The 13392-nt window shown below is 47.0% G+C and overlaps 1 protein-coding gene across 3 annotated transcripts in view; it reads left to right on the top strand.

Moving 5' to 3' along the window:
- The first annotated feature begins 2300 nt into the window (after positions 1-2300).
- The window catches only part of INTS10 (integrator complex subunit 10), a 30996-nt gene continuing 19904 nt past the window's right edge, over positions 2301-13392 (top strand). The window contains exons 1-9 of one of the 3 annotated variants that reach the window (XM_040243268.1): positions 2301-2513; positions 3221-3288; positions 5861-5964; positions 6713-6852; positions 8766-8847; positions 9310-9450; positions 10025-10196; positions 10672-10841; positions 11601-11734. In XM_040243268.1, coding sequence (XP_040099202.1) covers positions 2385-2513; positions 3221-3288; positions 5861-5964; positions 6713-6852; positions 8766-8847; positions 9310-9450; positions 10025-10196; positions 10672-10841; positions 11601-11734 — 1140 coding nt within the window. In that variant the 5' untranslated portion in view covers positions 2301-2384. The remainder of the gene's footprint in view (positions 2514-3220; positions 3289-5860; positions 5965-6712; positions 6853-8765; positions 8848-9309; positions 9451-10024; positions 10197-10671; positions 10842-11600; positions 11735-13392) is intronic. The other 2 variants (XM_040243269.1, XM_040243270.1) reach the window with 2 other exon arrangements.

The raw sequence follows: 13392 nt of genomic DNA, 5'->3' as shown, positions 1-13392 counted from the left end.
AGTTCCCTTATTTAGCCCCTAGCTTTCACTAGAGAACTGAAGACTCAAGAACAGGTAAACAGTTTTGTTTTGGTTTCTGTTTTGTAATCCTAGACCCAAAATATAGTGTTTAATGATTAATCAGTCATTTTTGCCATATGCTTCCTTTGTGGTTCAGCTGGTAAAGAATCTGCCTGCAATGCAGGAGACCTGGATCGTGGGTTGGGAAGATCCTGTGGAGAACGGAACGGCTACCCACTCCAGTATTCCGGCCTGAGCAGCTTTCACTTCACTTTGCCATTTGAAAACCTTATACAATTTATACATGCAAATCAATGAAATAATGAAAAAATGTTCAAACCCTCAATTTTTTTTTGATCTTTATACAATAAAAATTATCAGTTCAGTACCTTCTTCTTTTCTACAAAGCCACAGAATTCTATCACCAAGCAATCCATCCTGGCCTACAGAATAAATAGAAAAGCAGGCTGTTCCTTTGTATAATCACAGGACATGAAACAGCTTTAAGAACCATAATGCTTTCTAAAGCACTAGTACAGTTCACGTATGGATGAGCTGAGGGGAAAGCAGTGGCTCTTACCTAAAGATATCACTGAGGATGCTAATGAAACAAAATCAAGTTTTTAAAATTTGGGGTTGGACTTCCTTGGTGGCCCACTAATTGGAAAAAAAAAAAAAAAAGTACACTTGCCAATGCAGGGCACACAGGGTCAATCCCTCGTCCAGAAAGATTCCACATGCCAGGAAGTAACTAAGTCTATGCACTGTAACTACTGAGTCTGCAAGCCTAGAGCCAGTGCTCCACAAGGAGAGAGTAGCCCCCACTCTTGGCAACTAGAGAAAGCCCAGAGCAGCAACGAAGACCCAGCGCAACCAAAAATAAATAAGTTTTAAAAATTAGGGGTAAGTGGGGAGATATTAAAGTTGCCGTTTGTAGAATGGTACCGATGAGCAACGTAGCAAAACAAAAGAATCCCAACCTTGACAGATTTGGTGAGGTTGGTGCTTTACATGGTGTTGCAAGGCCTGTTCCTCTTGGTGCTTTCCTCTAAAACTAGCTTGGTAATTAACCATCAACTTTACAATTGTTTTTCAATTATTATAATTAGGAAGTATCTATATTGGGCTTCACACATAACCATAGTATTGCCTGAGAAAAATACACAACCTGAAGTTTCTAGTTACGTTTTATTCAGGGACCTTATTGAGGAACCACAGCCCAGGAGACAGCCTCTAGCTCTGCAGAATTGCTCCAAAGAGCTAAAAGAAGAGTCAGGATATATAGGAGTTTTTAAAACACATTGTTAGACGCAAGACTCTGCGCTTATTGATATTACTCTTTAGATACACATCTTTAGTTGGGCCAGTATGCTTTTTTTCTCCATCCTAAATGCCCCTCCTGGGGCACTAATGTAGGTCGGGCTGGGGGTGCTGGCAGACAGCACGCACTGTTTATTGGAATGGCAGGTGACAGCCTCTGTCCACAATAGTGATGTATATATTAGTATTTATTTAACATATCTATAACTTTTCCATGTATGAAGTGTAATTTTTTTTTCAAACAGGTCAGTTTTGAATTCCTAACCTTGGTTTTAAATCCAAGATATCAGTGGTACTAGAACTTGCTTAAACTTTTGTATATAGACTCTGGATTGAAAACCAAAGGAAGGTTCAAATTTTGGCACATTCTTCCTTTTCGGCAAATAAATACTGCTTCCTCCGGTCCCTAAGTGCGGCTTCCCTTCCCGAGAGCAGGGGAGACTGTTTAGTTTCATCTGGCGAAAATGACATCGCTCCCGGCTGGAAAAGATAATTAAAACAGCTACTTTCTGCAGGTCACAGGTCCCTAACACTGTAAACCCGGGGCGCCAACAGGTATAAACGACTCATTAGCTCCCAGCCCGCAGCCAAGCACTGGCAAAGCGTTCACGCTGCAATAGCCCAAGAAACGCTCGCGGGAGAAACCAGGGAATAAACGCGCGGCGGCAGTGACACGTGGCCGAGCGCGGGGACAGAACCCGCGCGGGCCTTTCGGAGCGTCCACTCCGCCCGTGACCCCCAGCCGAGGGGCTACTGGCACCGCCCTGGGCCCACCCCCGCCTTTCTGGAGTCTCGGGGCCGCTCGGGCGGCGCGCGCGCAAGCTCCTCGGGGGCACGGGGGTCGCGCTCCGAGCCCGCCGACAGGCTCTCGCTGCTCCGCGGCCTCGGAGATCGGGACGCTCCCGGGGAGCTGCCCGGCCGAGGCCCCCACAGGCGCAGGCGCGGAGGCCGCCCGCAAACCCGGAAGCGCTCGGCGCGCCCCGCGCCTGCGTAGTAGCGGCCCCGGCGGCGGCCAGGCCCGCGGCGTCCCCCCGCCCTGAGGTCCGGCGGGCTCGGGCCGCGTCATGTCCGCCCAGGGCGACTGCGAGTTTCTGGTGCAGCGAGCCCGCGAGCTGGTGCCGCAGGACCTGTGGGCCGCCAAGGCTTGGCTCATCACGGCGCGCAGCCTCTACCCGGCGGACTTCAACATCCAGGTGAGGCCAGGCGGGCGCGCGAGGGGAGCGGCTCCCACTGCCCTGCGCCCCCCAGCCTCCCCACCCTCCCCGAAAAGCGAGCCTGGGGACTCCGGTCCGGCCGGGCCGGGGCCACGGGAGCGTCAGCCGCCTGCGGCCGGGCCCGCGCCGGGTGCCGCGGGGAAGGGCCGCCCGCGGGGGCGGGGGCGGAGGCGGGATGGGGGCGACCTGGGTGCCTGCGCGGGGTGCTGACCACAGGAGCCCACCTGGGTGGTGGCTGCGTAAAGCGGGGAATGCCGCGGGTCTGCGGTCACCGCCGCCGTGCGTCAAGGTATCAGAGTAGCGTGAGCCGCGGAAACCTACACACCGTTCCCGGCAACCCGATGATGAAGGCGGCGGCCTGTTGGGCGCCGGCGACCTCGGAGCCCGTGCCTGCACTAACCTGGGCCCGGGCTGTGAGCGACCGAGCCCCGAGGCTTCACTGACCGGGTGCTGCCCGACCCTAGGACCTCCAGGGGCGGGGCGGGGCGGGGCGGGCCCTGAGGCTCCCTGTCGCCAGGTGGTGCCCGACCCTAGGACCTCCAGGGGCGGGGCGGAATGGGGGTGGGGGCCTCTGATGGTCTGTGGCAGCAGATGGTGCCAGGTCCTAGGCCCTCCAGGGGTGGGGACGGTGGAGGAGCAGGCCGGGACGGGGGAGAGGGCCTGACCCCGCCTCGGCTGTGTTGCAGTATGAGATGTACACCATCGAGCGGAATGCGGAGCGGACAGCCACCGCCGGCAGGCTGCTCTACGACATGTGAGTGGGGAGCTGCCCCGACCTCTTGGGGTGGGGAGTTGAATTCTGTCTGTCGAAGAGGGATTTGGGAGGAGGTCTGAAGTTCTGCGGGTCGGGTACCTAAAGCGTACTTTTTCATGGGTCTAGGCCTTCCATTAACTGCAGAGAAGTCTAACTAGGTCTTGCTCTTGTTAAAACTCATCTATTCAGTCATTTATTTTGGAAATAATAGACGCTCTTCTCAGAAGTTTAGACAGTACTGAAACAGAGAGAATAGTGAGTGGAGTCCCTCCTGGCCTCAACCAGAGCACGCCCAGCACACATCAGTAGGTTCTGGGGGAGCGGTTGCAGCAGCGAGCGCTACTGCTCACCCACGGTGATGGACCCCTTTCCAGCTCAACATGTAAAGATCTGTTTAGTTCTTTTTCACGTCTGCATAGCATTTCACCCCTCTTTTATTGGGGGACATTTAGGGAGCTTCCAGCTGGTTGAGATTATATTCAAGAGTGTCAGAAAGTAATTTTGTGCTCAAGTGTTGGTGTTTTTCTTTAGATTCTTCAACATAGGTTTGCATAGTCAAAGGGTGCACGGATTTTTAAATTTTGATGTACTATCATACTGCTTTCCAAAAAGTGCCATTCCTGTTTACATCTCCACGGCCAGTGTGTAAGAGTGTTGCTTTCCCATACCGTTGCCAGCACTTGGGTATTATCAGTCTTTCCATCACCTGTTAATTTTCGCCAGTGCCACAGGAGAAACGGCTTCCCCAGTGGCTCAGCAGTAAAGAATCCGCCCACAGTGCTGGAGATGTGGGTTCGATTCCTGGGTTAGGAAGATCCCTGGAGGAGGGTATGGCAACTCACTCCAGTATTCTTGCCTGGAGAATCCAGTGGACAGGGGCGCCTGGCAGGCTACAGTCTATAGTTTCGCAGAAGAGCTGGACTCGACTGAAGCGGCCAAGCATGCACGCACAGGAGAAAACAGTATCTTGCTGTTTTAAAAACGTGTGTTCAGTGTATTACTAGTGAGACTGAGTATCTTTTCAAATGATCCTTGGGCTATTTGTATTTTTTTATGATGTGCCTTAGCCCATTTTTTCTTTCTGAATGTTGAGCTTTAAGCCCACTTTTTCACTCTCCTCTTTCACTTTCATCAAGAGGCTTTTTAGTTCCTCTTCACTTTCTGCCATAAGGGTGGTGTCCTCTGCATATCTGAGATTATTGATATTTCTCCTGGCAATCTTGATTCCAGCTTGTGCTTCTTCCAGCCTAGCGTTTCTCATGATGTACTCTGCATATAAGTTTTAAATAAGAAGGGTAACAGTATACAGCCTTGACATACTCCTTTTCCTATTTGGAACCAGTCTGTTGTTCCATGTGCAGTTCTAACTGTTGCTTCCTGACCTGCATATAGGTTTCTCTGCAGGTCAGGTGGTCTGGTATTCCCATCTCTTTCAGAATTTTCCACATTTTCTTGTGATCCACATAGTCAAAGGCTTTGGCATAGTCAATAAAGCAGAAATAGATGTTTTTCTGGAACTCTCTTGCTTTTTCCATGATCCAGTGGATGTTGGCAATTTGATCTCTGGTTCCTCTGCCTTTCCTAAAATCAGCTTGAACATTCAGAAAACGAAGATCATGGCATCTGGTCCCATCACTTCATGGGAAATAGATGGGGTAACAGTGGAAACAGTGTCAGACTTTATTTTTTTGGGCTCCAAAATCACTGCAGATGGTGGTTGAAGCCATGAAATTAAAAGACACTTACTCTTTGGAAGGAAAGTTATGACCAACCTAGACAGCATATTAAAAAGCAGAGACATTACTTTGCTAACAAAGGTCCGTCTAGTCAAAGCTATGGTTTTTCCAGTGGTCATGTATGGATGTAAGAGTTGGACTGTGAAGAAAGCTGAGTGCTGAAGAATTGATGCTTTTGAACTGTGGTGCTGGAGAAGACTCTTGCAAGTCCCTTGGACTGCAAGGAGATCCAACCAGTGCATCCTAAAGGAGACCAGTCCTGGTGTTCATTGGAAGGACTGATGCTGAGGCTGAAACTCGAATACTTTGGCCACCTCATGCAAAGAGTTGACTCATTGGAAAAGACCCTGATGCTCGGAGGGATTGGGGGCAGGAGGAGAAGGGGACGACAGAGGATGAGATGGCTGGATGGCATCACCGACTGGGTGCACATGAGTTTGGGGGAAATCCGGGAGTTGGTGATGGACAGGGAGGCCTGGCGTGCTGTAACTCAGGGGGTCGCAGAGAGGTGGACACGACTGAGCAACTGAACTGAACTGATTTTTTCTTTTGGGAGGTTTCTTTTTTTTTTTTTTTTCCCTTGTTTGCTTTTCAGGAGTGCTTTACATATTATGGTCATTTGTCTTTTCACTTATTAGAAAAGCTTAAGTCTATTGTAAGGACCCTCATTTTTCTTAGTTTTTATTTTTATATCTTTATTTTGATTTGGTTTATCTGTGTATTCACTTGGGATAAAGAAAAATGTGTTTTTCTGTGATGCTACTGTTTTTACTTTCTTTTCTGGATGCTATATAGACTCTGACATTTTAATTTAATATGTTCATTTTTAAAAATAGGTTTGTGAATTTCCCAGATCAGCCGGTGGTATGGAGAGAGATCAGCATTATTACCTCAGCATTAAGAAATGATTCACAGGATAAACAAACCCAATTCTTAAGAAGTAAGAACAAAGTAATAACGTAATAGTGTATAAACTACTACTTCCAGAATGTCAAATTCTTTGTAGTAATTTCACACAAAAAAAGCCACATCTGTGGTATTGGTACTCATGTATGTGTTTTGTTCTTGGCCTGTACAAATGTCACTTGGTCCCTTGAGCATTTGCTTAGAACCCTTTAAATTTTCTGAAAGGATGTGGATATTAGCCTGGGGAACTGAATATATTTTAACAGGTTCTGCAGTAATCAGAAAGCATCTGTAGATTATACAGACCTCCACAGAACAGGAAAGAAACTTAATTTATGACCTTTCTCATTAACCTTCATTCTGTGTTGGGTGCCATAGCCAATCCAATATTTCAGATTCTGGACAAAAAAGGAAGTAGATGGTTCACACCATTTCAGCTTACGTGCATGCTTTTTATCTCAGCCAGCAGCAAGCACTGTTGTGACCCTTCCCAGACATCATTCTTCTCTTCTAGATCCAGTGAGGCCTCCAGATATTTTGTGGTCATTCTGCAAACATCTTATGCCCAATACTCTGACCTGGAAGCCTTCCAGGTTGTGGGTGAAATCCAGCAGTAGCAGTTCTTTTACGTAGTGAATACCAAGTATACTTCACTTACATACTAAGTGAAGCGGCTCTTCACTCAGTATGTCCCCTTCTGTGCGTGGTGACGCCTTCTTTCCCCTTTTGCGTCTGCATTTTCTTTCTGAAAGACTTCACAAAGTGAAATGTGTTGTATACAGGTTTATTTGAAACTCTTCCTGGGCGAATCCAGTGTGAAATGTTACTGAAGGTTACGGAACAATGCTTCAACACTTTGGAACGTTCAGAAATGCTGCTTCTACTTCTGAGACGCTTCCCTGAAACCGTGGTGCAACATGGGGTAAGATAAAATTGATCAGTGGAGTCACAAGTATGTTGAAGAGCTAGAGTGTGTATATTATTCTAAAGCAGATTATTCTCTTTCTGAGGAGCACCAGAAAAGATTGAACTCAAATCAAAGGAATCCTTGTTGGTAAAGCTAGAAGGCTGTCACTGTTGCCAGCCTCTGAAATCCCAGTAGAAATTGTCTGACCAGCGGGAGGGAATAAGCACCAAGCTCTGACGGTGCTTTTGCTGTTGTTGCCGTTGTTCAGTCGCTCAGTCGTGTCCGACTCTTTGTGACCCCACGGGCTGCAGCACGCCAGGCTTCCCTCTCCTCCACTATCTCCCAGGGCTTGCTCAAACTCATTCGTGTTCACTGAGTCGGTGATGCCATCCAACCGTCTCATCCTCTGTCGTCCCCTTCTCCTCCTGCCTTCAGTCTTTCCCAGCATCAGGGTCTTTTCCAATGAGTCCGCTCTCACATCAGGAGGCCAAAGTGCTAATTATTTTCAATTTGTATAGTAGAGTTTTTAAAAATAATCTATTTCATAGTTTTCAACTCTGTGCTTGAATTTAAGGGAGCGCCATGGTTGGTAGTATGAATGGGTGCATTCTTCACGTGCTTTTCCCGTGTGGTCACTTTTCTCTGCTCTGCCCTTTCCTCATACGTCTGATCGTTGCTGAGTGTTGTTGGCAGACACTAGTCAGTGTGCCGTGGCTCCTAGAGGTGGACAGCATCCTGCTTTGCAGCTGTGTTCGTCACTTCCCATCGCCTGTAATGGAGAGCTGGGCTTCAGATGATTAACTCTTAATTCAAACCCTTTGGCTTATTCTTTCTGGCTCCACTTTCCTGGCTGCTGCCCCGGTTAACCTTCTCTGTATCTCTGTGTGTTAGTTTCAAGGGGCTGCTGTAACAAAGTACCAGAACCTGGGTGCCTTAAAACAACAGAAATTTATTCTCTCACAGCCCAAAAGCAACACATGGCCGGGGCTATGCTCCCCGTGAAGGCTCGGAGAGAACTCGTGCCCACCTCTTTCTGGCTCCCGGGGCACCAGCAATCCTTGTCATTCCTTGGCTTGCGGCTTCATCATTCGGTTCCCCCCCTCCATTGTCACCTGGCCGTCTTTGCGTGTTTCCCTGTGTCTGTGCATGACCTTATCAAAACACCAGTCATTGGATTACGACCCACCCTGATCCCGAATGACTTCATCTTAACTGATTACATGTATGAAGACCTTTTTTATAAGCTAAACACGTGAGGTCACATCCTGACGTTCTGAGTGGACATAAATTTTTGGGGGGACAGTGTTCAACGTAGAGTCCTCCCTGACTTTAACTTCCGGCCTCGTGTAATCATTCACAGGGTTAACCCCTCCTCTCACCCCGCGTCATCAGGTTTCAGGGAAGACAGTGCGGAGGTCTTGGTGGGTTTGTGCAAGCCAGCTCTCCACTGGGCTAGGGCGTCAGAATGGGACAGTGGCCTGCAGACCCAAACCACTCTGTCCTACCTAGTCCAGGGTGGCTACTCCTGGCAACTCTGCAAATGCGAAGTTTTGTCTACATAATACATCTTGATGTAGGGAATAAAGTCAGCTTCTGAATTTCTTAGAAAAATCTCTACATCTCTTTTATCATTCTGTCTAGCTCCAGAGCTTCCATTAAGTTTTTTAGACATTTGATTGGCGTTTTAACTTTACTGATTCAGAGGAGAATAAGACGACAGTGGTCTGCGGTCAGATGAATGTGGGATTCCCTTCCGGCCAGGGTTGCTGATGGATTCTTTTGTTTTCTAGCCTTTAAAGTGAGAATTCTTGTTTCTCGGGGAAGTTTGGATGTACAAACTATATAGTAAATCAGTAAATCAGATGCACTGTTTTCTTCGGACATCTGAAACTTAACACATTTAAATGATGAGGTGTGTTTTGAAACAGGTTGGCCTTGGGGAGGCACTCTTAGAGGCTGAGACTATTGAGGAACAAGAATCTCCTGTCAACTGCTTTAGAAAATTATTCGGTAAGAAAAATCGCATCTCGTTATTAATTCCTTATGGTCAGTAGAATGTGGTGGGGGAGTCATTTCAGAAATAAGGTCATTTGTAGAAAGCAAAGGAATTCTTCATATTATGGGATTTAAATCCCTGTTTATTTTTTCGGTTCAGAAAGCATTTTAAACAACTTCTAAATTTTTGTTACGTAATAGTTAATACCTCTGAAAGACTACATGTAACCATGTATTTGGGTGTGAAGCCCAATAATAAACACCTGTCACTCGTGATGTGGAGCCTTCGTCTCCTTGCTGACTCCGTCCACTAGCGTCCCTCTACGCTGCAGTTTTTAAATAACTGTGCCATAAGGGTGTTGTTTTCTTCCTATTTACTCTTGTCCAAGAGAACTAAAAACTAAACTTGGTTTTTGCCAGAACCCAAGAGTAGCCAAACAGCTTAATGAGTTTTTCCTGGTTTTTCCTTCTCAACAGTGTGTGATGTCCTTCCGCTAATAATTAACAACCACGACGTTCGGTTGCCTGCCAATTTGCTCTATAAGTACTTGAACAAAGCAGCTGAATTTTACATAAATTATGTCACTAGAACAACTCAAATAGAGAATCAGCATCAAGGTAAGTGGGAATAGCTTGCAATTTATTTTTTGTACGTTTTCATTTTGTAAAATTTCCAGCTCAGAAATCCCTGTGTTTTGATGATTCTCTTCTAGATATGTACCAATTTGTTAGTCTTGCTAAAAGAGGGTTCCTAGGAAAAAAAACACTACACTTAAGAGATAAGACTTTTCTGGAACCAGTTTTACCCCTCGATTGAAACAGTGAAGCTGCTGAACTGTAAGGTTAGCTTCGTACATGGACCACAGCTCACAGGTCCCTTCCTGCTCCGCCAAGGGTGGACACAAGCCTGTTGAGGTTCTGTGTTCTTGCCCCTTGCATGGGAAGTCAGACCTTTTTTTTCTCTGTTAAGTACCAACCACATAAACAGTAAGTAGTGGGGCATCCATGGCGGTCCAGTGGTTAAGACGGCACTTCTGGTGCAGGTGTGCAGGTTCGATCCCTGATCAGGGAACTGAGATCCCACATGCTGTGGGGCGTGGCCAAAAATAAATAATAAAAGCTTTTTTTTTTTTTTTAAGTAAGTAGTCATGTTAATTAATTGTAAACTACTTTTTTTCTTTTCACATCTCAGGTGCTCAGGAAACATCTGATTTAATGTCACCGAGCAAACGTAGCTCTCAGAAGTACATAATAGAAGGGCTGACGGAAAAATCGTCCCAGATTGTGGACCCTTGGGAGAGATTGTTTAAGATTTTGAATGTTGTTGGAATGAGGTGTGACTGGCAGATGGATAAAGGAAGACGGTAAAAACGTGTTCATTTCCAAGGCTATACAACAAATCGTTTGATAGCATAATCTCTAAAAAAGCAAAATACTTTTTCCTAGAAGCATATAGTATATGGGTACACCTCTGTCTGGGGCAGTTCTGTAACTCTCAGTATTTATGCAGGAGTGTAGTTTTTCACTTGATTAAAAGATTCCCAGCGGAAGCATGATCTCTTAAGATGCTGTTGAGTTTGAGCTCTCCTCGGTGCTTAGGGGAAAGAGAACTTACTTGGCACATTCGTGTCAGGAGCTCTTGTCCTGATGCTGCTCTGATTCAGAAGGGGAATTTGCCCCCATCTGCAGACAGTGGAGAGTAATTTTACCTGCCCAGAGCCACATCTGGTAGTTGTAATGGTTTGGTAGTTGTAACGGTTCTATGGGCGCTTTTCTCTCGTAGATGTTTTGCTGACAAGCTGAGTAATTAAATAATTTTTGTTGTCCTTCATCTTTCAGAAGCTATGGTGATATTTTGCATAGAATGAAGGATCTCTGCAGATACATGAACAACTTTGATAATGAAGCTCATGCAAAATACAAAAACCAAGTGGTTTATTCCACTATGCTGGTCTTCTTTAAGAATGCATTCCAGTATGTCAACAGCATACAGCCGTCTCTCTTCCAAGGTTGGTTTAAGAATTTTAGAGTGTCCTGGACCACTGGCCTCATTGAGGGTGGTGAGGACAATGAAAATATTCACCTTAACACTGTTCTTGGATCCAAATAACTGCCAATGCTTTTATGAGTTGTTGGTTTTTATGTATGTTTTTACTAAAAACTTCTGTATTAAAGGATGCGTGGTATTTGAAACTAAATACAGATATTGAATGCCTCTTTTTAAAAAGCAGCAGATGTAGCAGAGTATTGACTTAGATTTCATGGTAAATTCTCAACAGACAAAGATTTTTTAAAATAACATGTATGCATATAAATTCTAGAGAATGTGAAAAACAGAAATATCACAGGATGAAATACAACGGTTCCAGTCTAACGTAACTCTCATTTTTGCATATTGCCTCAGGTATTTCGTACATTTAGATTATCTCATATATTAGATTATCGTATATTTAAATAATGTATGTGTATCTTTGTAGTTTTTCTCTTTTGTTGATAATTCTGTGCTTGTGATCATTGTAAAAAATTTGGTAGATAACGTAAGAACAAACACAAAGAAGGAACTTGCCTTTGTCCACCAAGAGAGGCGTTTATTAACAGTTGGGTGTATATCTGCACAGTTTTTATTTCTGTATATGTATGCTTATTTGTTTAGCCGATTGGGACGATAGTGACCATATTTTCACACAGTGCTTGAGTAGGTCTCCACTGCTATTAAGTACTCTTTTCCTCCCGCATTTTAAGTGTCGTTCTTTCCGCTCCATCCGCAGGTCCCAACGCCCCGAGCCAGGTCCCGCTGGTTCTCCTGGAGGACGTATCGAATGTGTACGGTGATGTCGAGATCGATCGCAGTAAACACATACATAAGAAGAGGAAACTAGCCGAGGGAAGAGAAAAACCCACGGTAATTCTTTGAGATATAATTATTAGCGGATGACATGTTTACGGTTTGCTAGAAAGGGGTCACCTGGGTGACTGCCCGCTCCCTGCTCCCACTCCGGCGCCCACAGCCTCTTCTTTTTTTGTAATGTGAACCAGATGTCTCTTTGGTCACTGACGGCTTCCCGCCACTCTCAGAATAAAATCCCAACCCTCTTCTTTGGCTCCAGAGCAGGCACGAGCAGGCCCCTCTGCTGCGGACCCTCCGGCAGCTTGCGGCCCCTTCCCGGCCTCCGCCCAGCTCACGGCCACCCCTCTGGGTCCCGCCACTCAGCGCTCGGCCCGGGTGTTCTTCCCCCCTGAGGCTGCCTCCGAATGACCCTCTGTTTTCTCTCTCTCTTCCTATATTTGAACAGACCTTAGCGAGGTCTGTTCTTAAATCTTTCCTGGTTGGTTGCCTTGCCGTCTGTGTCCCTTCACTGGGGCACAAGGTCTTTGGGGCCGTCGGCAGCATCTCTCTCGCCCACCCCGTGTCCTGGGCATCCATCCGATGGCGCCTGCGCCCCTGCGGGCCTTTGGTGCCGGGGGGCTCTGCTGCGCCCTCCCCAGGGTGGGTTCAGGCATGGGACAGCTGTTGGGTGTCCTGGCCCTCAGCTGTCGTGTGCGAACCAGCAGGCTCTGCTCTCACGCTGCGGCCCCCAGTCCGCCCCACCTGATGCGGGTCCAGCCAGCTGTGTCTGTCCTGTTGTGGCAGGGGACACACAGATTATATGTTCATCTGTTAAGGGCCCCGGAGGCCCGTGAGCTCAGCTCACAGGGCTGTTTTGCTCATAGTGTTTGGTTTTTAGTAACCAGCATCTAAAACTTGGGCGCTTTCTCATCACAATCCAGATGGACGTCCCTTTACTGATCGATGTCTTATAATGCTGGTCCCTGGGGGAGGCCACCCCGGTCACGTGACTGGCCAGGCGCCTGGAGGTGGTGGCGGGGGAGGGTCCTCCCTGAGGGCGGTGTGTTCCCGCCGGTACTTTCCCCGTGGTCAGGACTCCAGCTTCAGAGTCTCCTCTCAGAATGTGCTTTTGTGTTCCTGTAAATTCTGCAGACCGTCTGGAACTCCATACCGACCCCCTGCATCTGAGGTCCCTTCCGTAAACTCCTGATCTCATTTTGAGGCAGGAATGTGTTCCATAAGCTGCCACAGCAATGAACACACCGCTTGTGTTTCTGTATCTCACTGGATTGCCCACCTGTGAATGGGAGAGGACCCTGGAGAGCCAGGATGCCTGAGAGATAGGTTTTGGTTTTGAAAGAGATTGAGGAGCGTGTCATCACTGAGGGGGATAAGGAGATGAAGCGAAATAGTGTGAGGCGAGGAGGGCCCTCGGATGTCACGGAATGCGGAGAAAGGTGGGGAATGCGAGGGGAGTGCCTTTTTCTTCCTGAGATTCGTTTAAGGAGTAGAACTTTTTTTTTTTAACTATAGTTGATTTACAATGTTATGTTAGTTTCAGTGGTACAGCTTTAGATTCTTTTCCATCCCGTTTTTATAAGGTACTGAATATAGTTTCCTGTGCAATATAGTGGGTCCTTGTTGGTTTTCTATTCTGTACATAGCAGTATGCGTGGGCCAACCCCATGCTCCTGATTCTTCTCTCCTACCCGTTCTCCCCCGCTTCCCCCTTG

The sequence above is a fragment of the Oryx dammah genome, unplaced genomic scaffold, assembly GCF_014754425.2.
Source record: "Oryx dammah isolate SB20612 unplaced genomic scaffold, SCBI_Odam_1.1 HiC_scaffold_7, whole genome shotgun sequence".
Classification (NCBI taxonomy): Eukaryota; Metazoa; Chordata; class Mammalia; order Artiodactyla; family Bovidae; genus Oryx; species Oryx dammah.
This window is presented reverse-complemented; position numbering and strand designations above follow the sequence as displayed.